At 37.3% G+C, this 20,005-nt stretch overlaps 1 protein-coding gene across 6 annotated transcripts in view; it reads right to left on the reverse strand.

The window, feature by feature from the left end:
• The window catches only part of sbno2b (strawberry notch homolog 2b), a 61,692-nt gene that overhangs the window by 24,738 nt on the left and 16,949 nt on the right, over positions 1–20,005 (reverse strand). For 4 of the 6 annotated variants that reach the window (XM_005478981.4, XM_013267742.3, XM_013267757.3 and 1 more), the window contains exons 3-4: positions 19,269–19,357; positions 11,012–11,135 (exon numbers count right to left, since the gene is read on the reverse strand). In XM_005478981.4, coding sequence (XP_005479038.1) covers positions 11,012–11,135; positions 19,269–19,357 — 213 coding nt within the window. Of the gene's footprint in view, positions 1–4,314; positions 4,703–11,011; positions 11,136–11,694; positions 11,850–19,268; positions 19,358–20,005 lie in introns of those variants that run through there. The other 2 variants (XM_013267763.3, XM_013267759.3) reach the window with 2 other exon arrangements.

Below are 20,005 nucleotides of genomic sequence, written 5' to 3' on the forward strand. Positions count from 1 at the left end.
GCTAATAAAGAAAACCTAACCCAGGCGACTTTCTTTGACAGAACTGAAAGTACATTTTCTATTTTAAGGTGATAAGTCTGATTAATAATCAGCTATTTCCTTCCATTTTTAAAGGTTAAAGGTCAGAGCGATTGTTTCCTTGTTTAGCCTTCAGACAGTCTGGTCTAGTCTGCACCAGACAAACTTATGCTAATCAAAGGGGTATATTCAGTCCAACTACCTCCTGACAGGCAGGCCTTCATGTTGTGCAAAGTCTGACTCAAGAAAGCCAGCTTGTTGCTTACAAGCCTGGAATTTTTGAGTGTTTTCACATGTTCTGGAAAATAAAAGGATGCCGTGTCTAGTGTCCCCAGCTGGACGGTTCTTCTAGTTGTGCCTGTAGGGGAGCCTAAAGTTCACATGGAGCTGGGTACTAGAAACTAAAAGGGGTAAATGTTAGCAAAATCAGTCGATCTAAAAAACTAATTACTTTCCTAGCAATAAAATCAAGTAAAGGCAAAGTAGTTAAAAGTAGTTAAAAGATAAGAATGAGGAGACAGGAAGTCATCCACAGATAGGTGCCATGAGGGTGAGCTGACACAAAGCAAATTGTAGTAAAAAAAAAATAGGGAAGGGGGGGGGGGGTCAATAGTATTTACAGAACCTACTCTTCTCAGTACATTTTCTAAACATCTTTTCTTCTGTAGATTTAAGCTGTCTAAGACTCCACTATCTCTTTGTCTAAGACGGACTATAATGTTGAGATCAGGGATCTATGGGGGACACAATATGCTGCAGGGACTCCTTATTATTCAGGTCACTGAAGACAGATCTCCATGATTGTGGCTACATGCTTGGGCTTGCTGTCATGCTGCAGCACGAATATGGGACCAGCGAGTTACATCGTTGATTGTAAGGGTTCATAGATAAGAAATGAAACTTTTATACAGCACTATCCAACTCAAAGCAAGACAAGCTTCTGAACATGTTTGTGAGACAGAAAAAACAAAAACTAGTGAAAAAAAGCACATTAAAGTGACTCACTCAGAATCACAGTGTGTGTCTGTTTTTGTGTTCTATGTGGGCCTGCGTGCTCAGAGCCGAGAAAAGTGGATGTAAGGGGAGTGTTGACGCAAGATGACGTCTCAGTTAAGCAGAAATTTCAACACAGCATACCACGAAGCACTTGCAACAGAGTTAAATCCTCTGATTTGAAACAGTCACATTCAAAATAGAGAGTATTTAAATTGTTTTAAAACTTGTTATAGGTGAATAATCTATACTAGACGCATATGGTAAGTTACTGCTTTAGAAGGCAAAAAATTATTGGTATTATAAAGTATAGCCTAAGCTAATATTCAAAGTACAGTCTAGGAAAAGTTTTTCTCTTAAGAAGAAAGGAAGTCTGCAGCTGTATGAAATCAAAAATGTACTTCAAATAACCTTCCTCTCGTCTTGTACATGACACACACCCACACTTTGACACCTTTTGTCAGTTGAGTACCTTATGCACAATGAGCCTATAAGGTACTGACTTTGATTTCGTTCCTGATCAAGCAACACCTGCAACACTTAAGTATTTTTCTCCTGACTATCCAATGAAATCAGAACTTTCAATAAAACAATATGTCCAATATGTCACTTTCACACTTAACATATCTGGTAAGGGAGACAGAAACCCTTAGCAATTTTCATCCTACATGAAGCCAAAAACAATTAAAAACTTTTAGTGCTGTTCAAATGCCTTTATTTATTTAAAAGAAACTGACCCAGCACTCCTATATCAACCATATTCTAACAATTTTCAGAAGCATGTAAAAAGAGTATCGCAGCCATCGCCTAACCATTTCTGATTTACTTACTGTTAGTTCAGACAATAACAGCCAACAGACAAGATCAAGGGTAGACAGGTCCACAATGCCAAAAAAACGAATCCTTCCTATGATATAACAGTGCTGCTATAATACAATAACCTGATAATAAATCCTAAACTAGCCTCGTAATAAGCATGCCCCACTGGGGCATTTTGTAAAAAGTTAAAAGAGTTTCCATCTATCGTTGAAACAAGTTTCTCACATTAAGTTTGATTACATAGTATTTTATTCAAGTTTGTACCAGAGGACTTTTAATTACGTCAGCCAAAAGGTCCGGGAAATGCAAAAGCTCTTGAATGGAACAAATGATCACAAAATGATCACAAGTCTATTCTATTTCATTGTGTTTCGTAAATAATACTATTAACTTTATTTTGGGGACACGGTTTTAGGACTCAAAAAATAATGTGCTAAGTTTTCTCATTTTAGTATTACCACGCTGACAGTCATGTTGTTCCAACGGCTGTCTTCCTTTCCGTCTGCTGTCGTAGTTTTTGAATCTTGTATCCTGTGTCGTAGTAGAAACATTACCAGCCAGAAATAATTAGCTTGAATGTCCCCTGGTTAAGTTGTCTGTTCACCTAGCACCACTCCAAAATACTGCAATTATAACTGGCAGTGAAATATGATTTCTTTGATATAACGCTGCTTTAAATCAAACCCATTTATGCACTGCTACATACCGGTAATAAGACAGCATGCATGTTAAGCGAGGCACCAACCTGCAGCCTAAGAAAACTGCACATCTTGCAACCAACCTTTGCCTTCTTTTATCAGTGACCCAGTACCCCCCCCCCCACCCCCCCCCCACCCCCCCCGCACGCGCGCGCACACACACACACACACACACACACACACACACACACACTCCCCGATGCACTCACTTAATCTCACCATCATTGTTTATTCACTTCCCGTCAAGTACACGCCTGGGGTCATACTTGAGGTTGAACGAAATACCAGGAAACTGACAACATGTGCCCACCGAGAGGCTTCCCTGGTGCACGCAGCACCTTAAATGACAGGTTCACAGTCTTGCAATGTAACAGTAATTAGTACCTTAAGTAAGAAACAAGCTCTAGAACAAGAGGTTCTGGGTTTGGATAAACTTTTACTACAGATTTCTCCATGTGTTCAAGTTTGAATTTGGTCAAACAGGTGGCCACAGTTTTGTATGCTAAACTCTGACTCTCTATATGGTCACTGTGTATTGGAGGGATGGCCACAGCAAATAATGTGCAGATGTGCAGCTGACTTTTGTGTTAGGAAACTGATTAAATACTGTGTGCCTAAGATTTTGTCATGCACTGATAATATCCATGCATGACTTTTTTTTCTTTTCTTTTTTAATATGATTAAAATGTGTAAATTCCTTGGAACTCGTGACTGGACCGTTTTTCAATTTTTGCTGAAAGAAGAAATGCTGACATGGGATTAGTCAACTGACTTAATCAGAAATTCACTGGTAATGGGCTCAGCGAGCCTTGCCCCAATCAAGTCATTAAACGGATATTTGCCATATTTTCCCCGACACCATGCAGTCTAATGAATCATAATTCAAAAAATAATGATGGTCTATTTACAGTCCAGCACAACAATGGCCAAATTTAATAGTCATCCACGAAACCGGCAAGACTGCCATTTAGCCTGACAAGATATCAGGTTCTAGCACTTAGTGGAAGACAGCGTGGAGTGTGGCATATAATAATTTGTCAGAGTTTGTGGCCGTGTGCAGCAGATGACTGGCTGGTAGACTGGTCTGCCGGCAAAAAAATTCATAAACTGACCTAAAAACGAACAGACCATCTTTTACTGAATCATGATCATTTACTCTAATAATTAGACAGTCAAATAGGGAAGCGAATATCTTAAAGATATAATGAACAAAGATAAGGTAACCTTCTTTCTTTCAATAGAATTAATCATCTTCGTGCCCTACACCAATTTCAGTCTTGGTGTAGGGCATCATCAGAGACATATCTCAATCTTGTTCAGGAAACCAGCGTTTGTAAGCATTACCACAAACTAATTTAAGAAGTTTTTAAAATACATCTTAATACAGCGTGAATCTGTCACCTGTCAGAAGTGTCTCAATACAGTTACTTTACAAACAGATCAAATCCAAAGAAGGCCAAGCCCACGTAAAAAATCTCAAAAATACAATAAAAGAAACAACATAGGTCTGTCTCCTTCAGCGTTGTGTTTAAAGGAAGCGTTTATAAAATTAATTCAAGGAAGTTGAAATTAAAAATACAACAATGGTTGAGTAATGAACTGTTATCAAGTTCCATGACAGGGACAATAAAAACTCTTCACAATAACAGCCTACAGTTAGTCACAAGGCTTATCTATTCATAGAATTCAAGGGCTGACCGTGACATTAGAAAATAAAAACGGCGAGCGCTTAAATCAACACTCATCATTCAACTTAAAATACATGACAACAAGATGCAAACAGTACCTTTGGTAGCGGTTTTCCCAGCTGAGCATAAAATTTAGTCCAGAACTGCATGAGAGACATGGATCCAACAGCTGCAGTTTGGGGGAGTAAAATACACACACACATACGCTCCTGCTTCACCTTGAATCCCTGAACTGGACAGCCTCTTCCATGTGTTGGTCAAAGTGTTGGTAATCACTTTACAGCTGGTGCGCTCCCACCCAGCACAGGACTCTCACTAGCCCCTTCACAGTTCCTCTATGGTTCAGAGCACACATCTGCCTCTACCACAGATCTGCTGTGGGCAATGAGCTCACACCTACAACCTCTCACAAACAGAGATACAAGCAACTCTAAAACATACTTCCTGCTTCACCAGGACTGTCAGGTATTTGCATAAGGGGTTTAGTCATAGTGATTGTGGACTAGTTCCTCTGAGCTCAAAAAGGTGGTTGGAGAGCGAGTGAGAACAGAGGAGGAGGGGAGGGGAGAGGTGGGGAGAAGAGGGAGGGAGGAGGGGAGGAGCTTTCAGGAAATGATGCTTTTGTTGGTAAGTGACTAGAGTTACTGGCAGTAGGGCCCATTTTACTGTACATGGTGTAACTCAACCGCATTTGTAGTGTAAACAGTATTGCGCTCTGGACCTGGCCTCTCCTCACACCCTGCTGCTTACTGCTATGTTTAATGGGACTCGGCCACTATTTAATCATTATTATATTTAGAGGCCAACTCCCTGCCTGGCTTGCTGTCTTACTTCATACTCTTTTTTTGTGATTCTTTGTCTAGAAATATTCATTTTAAGGCTAGCCAGTGCTCTTTTAATAACAGCTGATTAATAAAAGGTAAATATTAATACACACAAAAGCTAACAAAGGCAGATGCAACAAGTTGTCAAATAAGCTTTCTGGTAAGGGTGGAGGTGACAGGACACCTTTTTTTCAGATATAACAATACAGAATAGGATATAGTTTTCGATCAAGAGAGCTTCTAAAACCATTAAAGAGATTTCAGGAAAAAACAGGTGCATGTTTTCAATCTCACAGGGTCTTTCAAAGATTAGCCTATTTGCACACCTATTCATAAAAAGTTATTACTGCTTACTGGAACTAGGGGTGTGATTGTAAAATACAAATAAAAAAAAAACAATATTCTGGGAATCTGACTGCTTATCAAAGGCAGCAGTGTGCCAGTTTTTCTAAAACAAGAGCAATGTTAACTGTCCAACAGTCCATCATAAAGGAAAACATTGTGGTATTTAAAAAGAGAAATAATGTGATTTATGTGAAACACGGGGGGCCTATTTGTACACCCAGCTTCCAGGAATACATGATATCAAGCATGGAGAGGTACTGTAATGTCCATCTTTGCTGAATTGAAGGGGAGTCAGGCTCTCAGAGACAGAGTGGCGCCTGTCCATGGTGTCATCATTGTATGACTGGGAATCCTCTGAATAATTTGTGTATGTATGTGAGTCTGGGTGTGTGCGTGTGTTTCGTTTCACATGGAGAGAAATTAATCATTGATGTACTTCTTTAGAACTCCTAAACACACAAACACACCTTGCTGCATCACAACCTAAAGAAGCAACACTTTATTTGAAAGGTAAGTACACCATCATAAACGTGGAATCTTTTCAAACGTTATCACTGCTGTCATCAAGTGTAATTCAGTTAAAAATGTCATTTTTATGACAACTTGACATTAACTAATAGTTTGGGTTATATAACTACAGTTTCCAAATTGTACTCTTGCAGTCGGGATCAAGTACATAGTCATGAAACAGCTATATTACTGTTGTGGGAATATCAAACCAATATTAAAGCCTACTATGTATCACAGCTTAATGATGTAATGTTAACCCATAAGGCTAAACAGTTTACATAGCATATAAATATATCATGCTCATGCTTACCAGAAGTTATGTCTTCTTGGTAAATGTGAAGTGCATCAACTTTGCATTTAAATGACTTATATGAACAATTGCGATTTAATAACATAATCCAAAAATATGTTGAAAGTCACCTGTAAGTCTTATGCAGACCCTTTCAAATATACAAATGAATACATTCCTGACTTTGCATACAAAACATCAGGATATAGTCTTATTGTCATATGCGCACAGCTGCTCTCAGTGCTTTACAAAAGCTAAGTGGCAATGTGAAGCTATGTGAAATGGGGCTAACTGAGACCACAAACAAGCAAAGCTTCTTTGATTTCCAAATCTGATTTTAATTCTAGCCCTCAATGATGTTGAATCATACCTGTTAGCAAAACATAGTATATGTACCCACACAATCCTTTGTCACATTTGATGACCCTTATCAAACAGGACCAACAATTGTATTTTTCCATTCACTGTGATGATATCATCTCTAACTGGCAAGGTAGACACAGGCGCAAGTCAAAACTTGACTTTTGCAATAATTATTTTTTGCTAAGAAATACTCAGTTCCTTAAAAAAATGAGAGTAGAAGTTAAACTAAACCTAATATTAAGGCACACAGTCCTCACGGAAAACAGTGCACCTATTAACAACCCTTTAAATTAACACCTTTGACTTCCTCCTTTGAAAACTAGGCCAGTCAAATGACTGTGCTGGAGTGTCGTATAAGGAAGTAACTGAGAAATACCAACTGATTTATATCATGACAGGTTTGCCACAGAAAAAAAGAAAGTCAAGACAAACAAGATCATCCTCTTACTCTACACCATATCCCCCTCCCCACCCCCCAAAGAAAATAACACAAAAACACCCTGAGAACTTTCAAATTCCAAAATCATCACATATTTTAAAACAAATAAAAATAACTCTATTAACTGGGTATTTCTATATGCATTGCACAAACTATTTAATTTACAAAATGAGAGTCTTAAATGCAACAGAGACGGTTATGAGGTTTAAACTACGCCTGTGTGCAAAAAATATTAAGCTTAGTGATAATACAGTTCATGGTCTGCAGAGTTGCACAGGTTTCAAAAGAAAAAGCATGCCTTTCAGGAACCAAGGAGCCTTAAATTTTTTCAGCTGGGTCTTAGACTAAACAGGATCTTTCTCTTTGCTTTTCTCTTTTCTTTGCCTGCCCATATGGATATTTTGAGGTTGTCACATTTTAACTACATATATAGTGTGTTTATATCACCTTAGACAAAGACACTGATCTTTCTACAGGTAATTGCCAACGGCTGGCTAAAGACTTACTCACGTTTGGAATTTTGAGTGTGACTTATTTAGCAATAAGAAATTTTCAGTTCTACAAAAAGCAAAACTAAGAAGACTCAATGCAAATGCACACTTCCTAGAAATGTACTTGACACTATTATGAGTGTGTAAAAGTGAGAGCAACTACACAGAGAGACAGAACAAGAGCATGTAGTAAGAGACTAAGACCAGGAGTGTGCCTAAATGTGCTCCACTGTGTGTACATGTGCACATACAGTAGGTATACTGTATATATAGAGGATATAGTATGTATGATAGTATGGTCTGCTTCTGACGTGATGTGCACTCTTTGAGGTTAGCCAGAGTGGTTAGTTTTGTCTTTATTGTCTTCCAGTAACTCTTGTTGTCATTGTGATTTTCGTCACATAGACTCACGTGTTTAAGGTCCACAGATTACACAACTTGGGCTTGGTAGGTATGCATGTATCACTGTGACAAAGGGTATAGCTTTCCTTCAAAACGTGGTTGCGTTTTGTCAAAGTTGCAGCTCTCTTTTTTTCTAATTACAGTGAGCAGAGTCAGCAAAATGGAAATATGTTGCTAGTTTGAATCTACTAAAGAAAAATGGCATTAAAATTCTTGAGGTTAATAAAAACCAGTAAATACAAGTTAGCCTCAATATGGTTTTTCCACTGTTTATCACAGTTTTACTGTGTCCAAGCCGACTGTTTTGGTAATGCCTTAGTTTATAGCTTCTTGGTGGTACTATAAGTCCCAAAAAAGGTATTTTATGCCAAATGTTATTTCTGGGGGAAGTTTCCAGGGAAAGACAGCACATATTGGCAAAGCTTAAGTTCATATAACGTGTAAGTAATTTCATTCAGCCATTGTTTAAATCTCTCACATTTAAAAAGGTCCTAATTACTTATGATGTGCATTGTGTACTTTTGGGGGATTCTGGTTATGATGTTTCAACAACCTTATCCTGATCACAGATTTTAATTATTAGTAACTTAGAGAAAAGTCATATAAAAATAATATTAACGGGAATATAAACGGGAAGTCTACTGATTCCAACACAAATAATCAACTGTTTTCACAATTACAGCAATCCAGAGTTACACTTCCTGGTCACATGCTGGTTAGCTGCATAAACAAACTGTAACATTTTGGGAAGACAGCAAACCAAAAGAGATTTTCCTAATGACTCTACAGCTGTAACTGAAACAAAGAAATTGCTGAGGTAAACACGGCAGTCACTTGACAAAACCAAACGATCCCATCAAAAACCCTGCCTCGTCAAATATGCCTAAATGTTTTCTGTATTGTCATGAATCAACAGTGCGGGGGAAAAAACAAGAAATTCTGCTTTCTGATTGTGGACGGATAGAGGAAAAACATGGCAGGATCACCACGGAATGGGGGAATGAAATGGAGGATGAAGTAAGCTGAGTGTGAGTTGGCGGATTAGTCATGATGACCCCATGACTTACATTTTCTCCCCCATGCCTCACATGGCAGGGAGTGTCTAAAACCAGAAAGAAGAGCTGAGAAAGCACAATATAAGCACAAAAGAGCTCGCTGCCGCAAACAAGCATTTTAACATCACATATTTTTGACACCACGAAAACAAACCTCCACTACTTACTGCTTGTGAAAAGAAGTAATCTAAACTAAATCTCACAACAAATGTTTTCTAATTGTGTACCTACAGATAACTAGACATCTGCGTCATAGACTGAGGAGCCCTGTATGATTACTTTACAGAAGAAAGCTGAATCCAGACAGGCTAAAACATGCATTTGGAAAACTAGGGAAACCCCACATGAATCACACAAACCATGTAAGCACTACAATACAAGAGCATGACACGTCACTTTCTTTTATATAATATATGACATGTGTAGCTTTTGATTTTAAACCCCTCCCACCAGTCTTACAAACCAATAAGACTTTGCTTTTTTTTTTTTTTTCAAAAGAGAATAATTAGACTCATTCAAACATCTGGAGCCAAACATGAAGTGAAACTCTTGCGTGTAGATTCTGTGTCTCCTTGTGCTTCGTTTGAAACTGCTAGTAATAATGGACTACAAATGATGTGTCTGAAAACTGGATATCTACAACAAAAAACTCTGAAATGCAGCTTTGTCATAATGTACCTATAACGTGCACATTAATTAAATATATTTAAGATCTTTTAGTTCTTCTGGTTGATGCAAAACATCTGAGCAAAAACTATATGAGAATTTTTTTTATTTGATTTGAATTTTTTATTCTATGATTTCTTTATCATAGAATGTAAATGCATGGTTTTATCTAAAGACAATACAGTGTTCACTGGCCAGGCTATGCTGTCAATTTGCTACTGCAAGGAGCTGTTCTAACATCTCTTCTGACAACAGATAGGTTTGTCCAATTAATTATAGTCATGTCCAGAAGTGTATTTTATGCACCAGGATTGAAAAACATTATTATTTTTACTATCTGCATTTTCTACATTTTTATTAGAACTACTGTCTAAAGAAGTAAAGCCTCGTAAGGACATAATGAGGAAATAAGCTATAGAAAAAATGCATATGCAAAGCAAGGATCCCTTATCTTGAACCACCACTGTGGCTGCTTCGGCTTTATGTTGGACTAAGGAAAGCCCTGACAGCTACGCCTTCTCTAGTTAGTGGCTCTCTTCTTTAAAACTCATCATCATAGCATATTGTGTTTTAATGTGGTTCCATAATGACACTCATAAACTCAAAATGGATTCAGATTAGAAATTCACTGGTCTGTGCAATTACAATGACTCCTGTTCATACAATACTAGCTATAAAGAACTGGCTGACTGGACACAAAAGTACTTAGAAATAGAAAATGCAAATGATGCAAAGTAATGGGTATGGGTAGAAGTCTGTGTCTTCAATGCCCCTGTTTAAGTATTTCCCATTTTTGAATGAATGTCCAAGTTAGGCATAGTCTCACAGGCACTGAAATAATTCACAGTAGCTGAAAAAACTTCAAGGACTTTCTAAGATGCTTAATATGTGTAAAATGATTTGAAGCATGACTAAAACGCTGACTTCTAAAGGTACAGAACCATAGAAGAGAGGATCACACAATTATAGCTTCCTATTAATGACATGCCTTGACAGGAATTGGGCAGGTGCTGCTGCAGTCGTCTAGACAACACCAGGCTTTAATAAGGTTTCTCTACGGTAAATTAAGGCTCAACTTAATACACATGAAAGGCGAGATAAAAGGGGTGAGTGGGAGGTATGGTCCTTCCCTATGATGAGGAAGTAAATGAGAGTGGTAGACAAAACAAATAAAAGAAAAAAACTCAAAACGAAACTGCAAGACAAATACATCTTTCTGTATTTATAAGACTATCTTCATCCTATTCTTGAAGGCATTCCAATATCATCACAAATCCAGCAAATGAGGGAACATCGTTTGGAAAAATTGTCCACCCTTTCTTCAGTAGATTTCCAAAGACTTGTGAAATAAAAACTGTTCCGGTGAGACCATCTGTAGCTCAGCATGTACAACTGCTAAATAAAAACCAACCTGGGTGAACTCTCCATTCCTAGAGAAGTTGAGGCTGGGAAAGTCCATGTCAGAGATTCCCGGGTACATATCCACTGGCATATCTGGAATGTTGGTGAAAGCTCTGCCGTTTAAGTGGTACTGCCTAGAAAGAAAGACAAAGTTTAGTCTGTTTAACTGTTACACATAGCTTTTTCAAATAATAACAAGGTTTATACTCATTCAGCCCTAAACACCTTAAAGGTGCCAAAGTTCACAGGCTTTTATACCTGTACAGTAAGTAGCAGACATGTGAAGCTGACATTTAAGTAGTACACCAAAGTACTCCAAGACAAGTGTGCCGGGTGCTGTTTGTTATTTAGTATTGTCTAACTAAAAGTTAATGATCTAAAATTATAATACTCCGTTACAAAACATTTTTTAAAATTCCAGACATGCCTAACAGGTGAAGGCGAAACACTTTCAGTTTGTTCCCTTATGGCATTTTCAAGCTAGCCTAATCTAGTCTCTTGTAACTCTTGAAATCTTTGTCTTAGTAAATAAATAATAACAAAAAACAGGCACCAGGTATTAAAAGAAACAAGCTAAACATGTATCTCGGGACAGGATTATATAGACAGGATAGACAAGATTGGAAAAACCCAGAGGGTAAGCGAGAGCTATCAACAGAAAGTCTAAGTACAGAGAATAAGAGCAGCTCCTACCCGTTTCAAAGATCCATTTCTCCCGAATAATAACCTTCACTTTGTTCCCTGTGCTAATATCTGAAACTGTCCAATAGAACTCCTGAGATATTTTCAGTTTCTTCCCGAGTACAAGTCATCATAACGCAACAAGCTTACTACTCTATGAGTGGTAAAAGCACACTCAAAATGAAAGCAAAAGTAAACCCTTGTAAAGGTGGAACTATAAGAGCACCGTCCCATATTCCTCTCACCCAATCATGTTCCAGGGCTCAGAACTGAAGGATTGGAGACGTCCAAATCTATTCAAAGGATTTGGCTCTACATGCCAGAGATAAACAGGCCTGATTGATTTAAGTTCAAAACACACCAAGGGGATGAAAGGTCAGCCCTAAGCCAGTATAAGGAAACCAAACTATGGAAACATGGTTCCCCTGATTTATTAATGAACAACAAAATGACATGTTGCCAAATATTCAGTATTTGAGATTGTACGTGGTCACACATTCAATTTTTGCTGAGAATATGTTATCTTTATCTTAGTTATTGTTTTATATAACCAATTCTCTCACTTTGCAGCCATCGATTTTTCATTTACATTTTTGTGGAAAAAAGGGGTGTGTGGCTGATAAGTAGGCTAACTTAAAAAAAACTAAACAAGACAACAATGACGTCTTTGTTAAACTTATTTTTCCTCAATCAAGTAAATGGGGAGTTAGTGTGAGAACAAGTAGTTTGCCTACACAATGGAAAAAGACTGATTAATCATGGCGATAAATATAAATGAGAAAAAAAAGGTAAAGAACATGGTTAGTTCTGAGAAAACACCGTGAATAGTAACAACCATCCACACTGGAAATCCCCTTAGCAAACAGTGATATGAGTGTGATATTATTACAACAGAAGTCTTGGCAGGACAGCATAAGCTGCCTTCCAATAACACAAAGCTAGTGAGGGTCTCTCAGCTAAAGTAGCTGAATGACTTACTGCTTATCTCATCATACATTGCCTGAAGCTGCGTATAGATAATAATATCTGTAACTTTGCTTTTCTGCAAACCTTTTCTGTTCTAGTGTGCAGTTATCTCAACTGTCTTTCAATTATTGAGATTTTACAAGTTTCCTAGAATTATGTTTATTATTAGGTTTTCAGATAAATTACTTCCTGGCATCCTGTGCCCCTTACTTATTGAAAAGTTCATAATTAGGGTCTTTAAAGGCTAAGACCTGATGTACATTTCAAACAATGACTGTACAAAAGTCTATACTCATTTTCTACACTCTTTAATTTAAACATTAGAATGTGATTCAGCTTCAAAGTGGTTCACTATTGTACTGATACCCTCAGGAATAAGGCATCATCCTTAAAGCAAACTCCTATGGAGGTACGGGACTTGCAGTAACTTGGGAAATTAATCTTGAAATAAAAATAAATAAATAAATATTTAAAGCTATGCTAACAGGGAGTAAACACAGGAATTTAATATACATGTAAGATTCCCTCAAAGTGATTGCAGATAAAGCTAAGTTTGTCACATTTTGCCCCATTCAGCAGTAGTCATGAAAACTAAAAGATTTGGATAAAAATATACTGTGGGCAAACATGAGCACTTTACAATGAAGTGTTTTCGGCTTTTTCCATAGAAAAATCTGAGATCATTATCAACATTTACGGGATGCCCAAGATTACAGACTAAACAAAGACATGCAAACTGCTCTCATTCTTAGGAATAGCTCACGAAGTACATCTTTAAAAAAAAAGTATCCTACTCGGATGTACATTTCTTTGAATCTGAGTATGCTATTTTTAATAATGGTACAGTATTCTTTTTTTCTTATGTTGTACACTCTCTTATTTCTTGTTTTTTATTGTATATTCTTTAATTTAGTGTGAATCTGCATGCTCCATCTGCCTGTCACTTTGCTGCTGGAACATGCAAATTTCTCCAACAAGGGACAGTAAAGAACAATTCTAGTCTAATCTATATTTCTATTCTAAAGTTATCTCCCACAGTGAACTTTGGCTCATAGCACTGGGAAACACTCCAGTGTGACTCTAGATAAAGATGCTAAATAATGCAGAGACGGCAGGCAGCAGGTCAAAGCTAATTTTGGAGTAAATATCAACAATCCTTTCACTACACAAATGAATCCATAAAACATGAAGAGGCTGTGGTGTTCTAACAGTACATTGCTGATATGTCGTGTAAAGCAGGAAAAGCAGCTGTGTGGGCAGACCCAACCATTATTCATGCAATAAACTGTTAATTAAATCAGGTGAAAATATTTAACTGAGCAGAAAATTATTTTCTACTTATGTTTAAAAATCAAATGGAGTCTTTCATTCTAAAATTGGTTCTCAGTTTCCAGTTTTTCCCTTACAGTGACTACCTGCTATGTGAGCACGTGTGTGGGGCACTTTAATCACATCTTTGTGAGGACACTGACTAAGATATATGCAGTACTGAACCTTGAACAGGCAGGTTTTACCACCAAGAATAACAGTCAACTCTCACTCTAAACCTACCCTAAACCTAAGTTTAACTCTAAAACATAGTAAAGAGTGTATTTAAAGTATTTAAAGTCCTAAACAGGGCTTTGAAGAGGTGTGAAAAACTGAGAGTTCAAACATTTACAAATGTTAATACTCAAATGATTTAAGAGCTGGACAAGTATGTCTTATGTTGTTATGTTTTTTATTTTTCATTGTTGGTTTCCTGTGATAAAGATATCAATCAGTCACTCATGCTGTTTGGATGAGCTGATCATGATGAAGTTGCAACCCACAATCTGCCTGTGATACACACACACACACACATACACATGCACAGACACACTTAGGGAGTGTCTCTATTAAAAACAGAAAGTTTAAGATTGGCCATGTGACACATTTTAAATTTGTAAACCATAACTATAATATCCCCTGAATTACAGTCTCTCCAAAAAGACTCTCTACAGGTTATTTAACTCGTAGTGTGTATTTTTATTTTTTTGCATAAGCTAACACATACCATGCGATCTCTATGCAGCAACTGCTGAAATATTTTTCAGTCTTTGGATCTTTTTAAATTGGATTTATGAATTTGATTTTTTGCCTTGACGATGTGCCATCTTCACATAACTAGAGAAGACAAATATTCAGTTGTCTCTGTCTCTGTAACCTAGACTTTAGTGCCAGATACAGTGATGTTGATACCAATATGACTAAAAATAACACAGCAGGATACAGAGTGGGGACAGAAAAATAAGTTTCTTCATTGTCTGGGACATGCAGAGTTGTAAATATGAAAACCACATTGCAACAAACTGCCAAGAGAAGATAATGTTTTCACTAATGTTCATTTCATATTTCACAGCTTTACATGCAAATGCAACCCGCCCCCTACCCCCATTTCAACCTGCTGTGAGAAAAAACATGGTTCTTCTGAATAAAGATACCAGGGTAAGACTGCTATCACTGTCTGTTAATAAAAAAGGGAAATTTTAACAGGTCAGTGTTTCGTCCTATGCTGTGAGTCTGTAGCTGGTTCCATCAGTAAATAAATTAATAGATAAAATTAAGAGGCAGTGAAGTAGTTCTGTGAAATTGCAGCTGGACAGTAGATATAATCAATTTAAGTTGAGAGAATGACCTGTTGCCTTCTATTTGGTAAGCTATAAACTCACACACAACTCTTAATTTATCCTTTTCTTGTCTTTATAATTTAATTCTACATGTTTAGGTCAGATAATGATAAACTGAGAAATACAACATTATTAGCGGGGTGATTCTTGCTATTCCACTGCAGCTAGTAGCTTATGCCTGTACATCTATGTCTCTGCTGGCAACCAGCTTGAACAATATTACAGAACAGAGAATTACTGAGCTGTTAACCTGCTTCAAGCAGGTGGACAGCAAGCCCTATCAGGAAAACCCACTGCAATATGCTGCTTAATTTGCAAAGTACACGCTGTACTGCAACTTTCCACTAAGTTAAGTGAATAACAAATCACCAAGATACAAAGTAGGTAATGGTGCAAGTAAGCGTATAACCTTTACAGTACCCCCTTTACCCCCCACCCACACACACACACACACACAAACAAAAAATGCTTGTTCACCAGTGATGAGCATATGCCAAAACAGAGCCCTAAATCAAACACACTCCTATTGTTCTGGATTTTATTATATTCCCAATGGGTGAGAAAGTGCCTTGGTTTTTCTACAACCCAAAGCACACAGATTAATCACAGACAATTCACATATTCTCAAGTGCCCCACATTTCATATAAAACTCATCTCCAGAGCTACTATAATGAGATGTATGCTTTAGTAAGCTCTTATACTAAAATGAACTGCCTCCTGCTGTAACTGTCACTAGAAGATGGGTGATGTTTTTATCACTCTTTATAAGGATCATTTCTGCTGCGCAGGGGACGAATCAGTCAGCCAGTCCATCAATTTGTGTAAACAGAGCACTGGTCCATTCACATTTTTCCTCAATGGGGTCATGTGAGCTATTCACTTCTCACCTTGTGCCCAGTAGCAATGTGAGTGGACAGCTGCAGGCTTTCGACTCCAATCAGTTTCATTCTGACTGTAGAGAGCAAGTAAATCATACTAAGCTGCAGCTTGCTCTGTAACCTGAGGATCCTTCATAAGAAGTAACACACGCAGGGCCGTGTGTTTAAGCTACACTGAATATCAGAAATTAACAGGGCAATGTAGAGATGCAGAAACTGGTTTAAGTTTAAACAGGACAGGTTTAGTCCTCTGTCCTGTTTATTCATGCCACATTCACAATGGGGTCAAGTTGGCAATTACATGCCACAGTTTGTGATAATACAGTGATGAACTGTGATAAATTGGCAAAAAACCCAGTCAATCTTTTGTAATCTTTTGCAATTCTGGCTCCATCTACAGAGAAATTAAAGAAACTATTTACATTAAAAGTCCAGTCAGACCCCAAGTGATCTGAAATGGAAGTTCGGAAATTCCTCCGCAGATAGTGGAGTAGTGACATTGTGACATTGTTTAATGTAGCACAATAATTTAACTGTCGAAGGAGACAGGAACTCTACAGCCTTGCATCAGAATACAACCAGGTAAGCCAAGTTCCCTATTGCAAAGAGACACACACATTGCACATCAGATGCACTGATCAGCGCAGACTGAGTGCAATGTGTAGGCAATTTGTCTGCATTAATGAATTCGATGGAAATTATTTTCAAACCGTCGCCAATTTGTTAAGAGTGACTGCATTCAATCTCAGTTGGACCACAATTGTTTTAGACAGGTTGCCTCCCACAAAGAGAATTGTGTAATTGCTTTGAAATTTAAAGTGGTCGCCCACAGGTTGAGGGCGAAGGCACACTTAAACACTGAGCAACCCCGAATGCCACAACTACTTAAAACTGGTTACTAAATCTGAAAAAATTCAATTCAATAATCAAGCAACCACTAACTTTTCTTAGTTACCTTTTTTCTTTGTCTATTTTTATTTTAGTGATACTGAGCCATTAAATAAACTAGGAGCAGGAATGAATAATTTTTGAAGTGCTGCAGCAGGAATGATTAATGTGAATTAAATTTCTTGATAAAAGACTTGGTTCTTCTAAAAACCAGTCAGCCACTTCATTCTAAAACAAAACTGAGAATACACAAAGACTTCCTCAAATGAGGGGTCCTTAAAACACAGTACTGAAGAACTGGTTGAAATTCAATCAAACCAATCTTGCAATAAACCACAGACCCCTTGTGAATTTGATTGTATTGTACATTGTAAAACAGAGAGTGAGATAAGAGTGTTGTAAACGCAGCTTGATGTCAGAAAATTCCACTTTGAGTGAACTTGAAAACCACAGACCCTGCTTTCAACGTCATCTGGCACTTGAACTTTCAAAGACGCACTGCACTGACAGCAATAACAATAGAAAACACCACTTCTTTAGCAAAGACTTCTTCAGTTATCTTGAATATGACACAATCTTGGTGATGACTAAATTCATCTTTAAAATAACAAGTCACTATCCACTGAATCACAAAATAGATACTGTATACAAGCCCACTCAATTCTCAGATTTAATGCACATGGTTTTTAAGTTTGTTAAAGCAACAGCCTAATAACGATATCACTTGTAAGACCCTGATAGTTATCATAGTCAGTTTTTATGATGCAAGAAAGAACCATTATGACTGCTCTAATATTTAGCATGTATCATAGAATTAAACAATTCTGCTTAAAAAAACTGCTAACCCATACTGCACACATACATAAACAGTACATATGACCTTTTATATCAGAGTGCTTATACAGAGTGCAGCTGATCTTTAACAGATTAAAATGTCAAAATGTTCCTGAGTGCACAGCTGTGGCTAAATGCATGGAGTGCAGTCAGTGATAACGACTGTGGCTCTTTCTGCCCACAAAAACAAGATGTTACACAGCCCTTTGATTCCAGTTTAACTTTATACATGCACAACTTAGGAGAAAATGTTCATTTAGCACTGAGAGATCCTGCAGTTAAGGCTGACACTAGGCCACTCACTATGGGAAATGAAAGAGATTTGATAAAAAAGACCTGCCCAGTGATCTGAGCTGGTGGTTGAGTGTCAGAATGAGACTGTGATCAGCTGTAAAAAAAAAATTCAAACAGCCTTGGAGGTTTTAAAAGTTATGTGCCCATTGAGACACTTTTACATGCATCTAAATGATAATTTCATGTTAAGGTGGGCCAGTGTATCCATTTTCTTTCAATCCTAAAGGTTTATATTAATCAAGTATATACAAATATTTCCCTCAAGTTTACCCAATTAATAGTAAAGCATGCATAACTAAGTTTAAGCACCATCATACACTTATAGTTATATTTGACCAACTCTAAAAAAAATCTTTTTCAATTTTTTGCTCTTTTTACATTTATATGTATTGCTGTAGGATACACAAATATAAATGTCATTCTGACTGACTGACTGACCACATTTAAATGTGTGGAAGTGATTGCGTGCTATGTCTCAGGGAAGTATGCATTGATCAAATACACCAACATGAGGAAAGATTTATAATAATTCAAGCCCCTAGACTGCTAGTGCATTTTGTTAGTTCATGTGTGAAACTTGGAAACCAGGAAACTGCCTGTTTTGAATGCTTAACATTAGGGGTGTAACAGCATTTGAAATTCAGGGTTTGGTCTGAACTTTGGTTTCAGACTGCATTCAGCACTCAGATGCTGCATTCTGTGCTTAGAGTGCTACTAACTGTCAAGTATATATCTTTTTTTTTCATTGAAAATGTGAATAAATCATTATTCAAATATCAAAAAAAATTCCATTAAAAAGAATATAACATATTCATAATTAACTCAGATAAACTAGTAAACCCAAAAAGACAGCTAGAGCATCGACAAAAGGTGCTGGGTAGACTTTGGTTGATATAAATAGTCTTCTGGCAATAACTGTTAGGCTCCCAGGGAACATTGAACAAAGAGCATTTCATACCCAACCCTGCTTTCTGAACAGTTCAAGAGAAATACATGTGCTACTACACCCCTACTGAATATGGTAATTGTTATGGAGCATTCACTTTGAAGATACTGTAAACTGTGCTTGTAACTTACTGATTTCCAGACTGCATAGGGCAGTGTATGCTGTATCCACTCTGGTGAGAAGAGAGGGGCCAGGTAGTGGGGGTGGGAAATATTGAACTCTAAAAAGAAAGATAAAAAGACTGATCACTTAAAGCAGGATTAGGACTTTCACACACAGGAAAGGCTCTCCTCTTGGTCCAAATTTAATATAAGACAACACTATTAACAGCACTTTGCCATGTGTTATACTAAAAACAAAATACTGTGTTCAGATAAATCCCATCTTTACCCCACCAAGATATGAATACTGCAGCTGATGGCAAAGAATGCCTGGGAATGACTTCAAAATGTTTCACTGTAGTTGCGCAATCAATTCATAGGTGATTTCAACAGCACTCAATAACATTCACCCTTAGTGTAATCTAGAGAGGTGGAAAGTTTCAGTTTCACATATGGTGGGTTTTTTTTGTTGTTTTTTAAAGAAATTCTCAGGAATAGCAATCATAATCCCATTACAGCAGAAAAGGGTGGAAGCTGCTTTCATCACTTTTTAATGGAATCATTTAAATTTTTTGTACACAATACACCATTAGAAAATGTGATTGTTTCATTATGTATTTAAGCACAATCTTTTGGATCTGTTAAGCTGATCCAGAGCAAAATTCAAGTGATTATCCAACTACATTTGCAGCAAAATGCCGCACATTTCCAAATAGTACCCACATGCTCGTTTATTTATTTATTTTGCCTTTTTGAAAAATATTAAA

The sequence above is a fragment of the Oreochromis niloticus genome, linkage group LG23 (genome assembly GCF_001858045.2).
Source record: "Oreochromis niloticus isolate F11D_XX linkage group LG23, O_niloticus_UMD_NMBU, whole genome shotgun sequence".
NCBI classification, from domain to species: Eukaryota; Metazoa; Chordata; class Actinopteri; order Cichliformes; family Cichlidae; genus Oreochromis; species Oreochromis niloticus.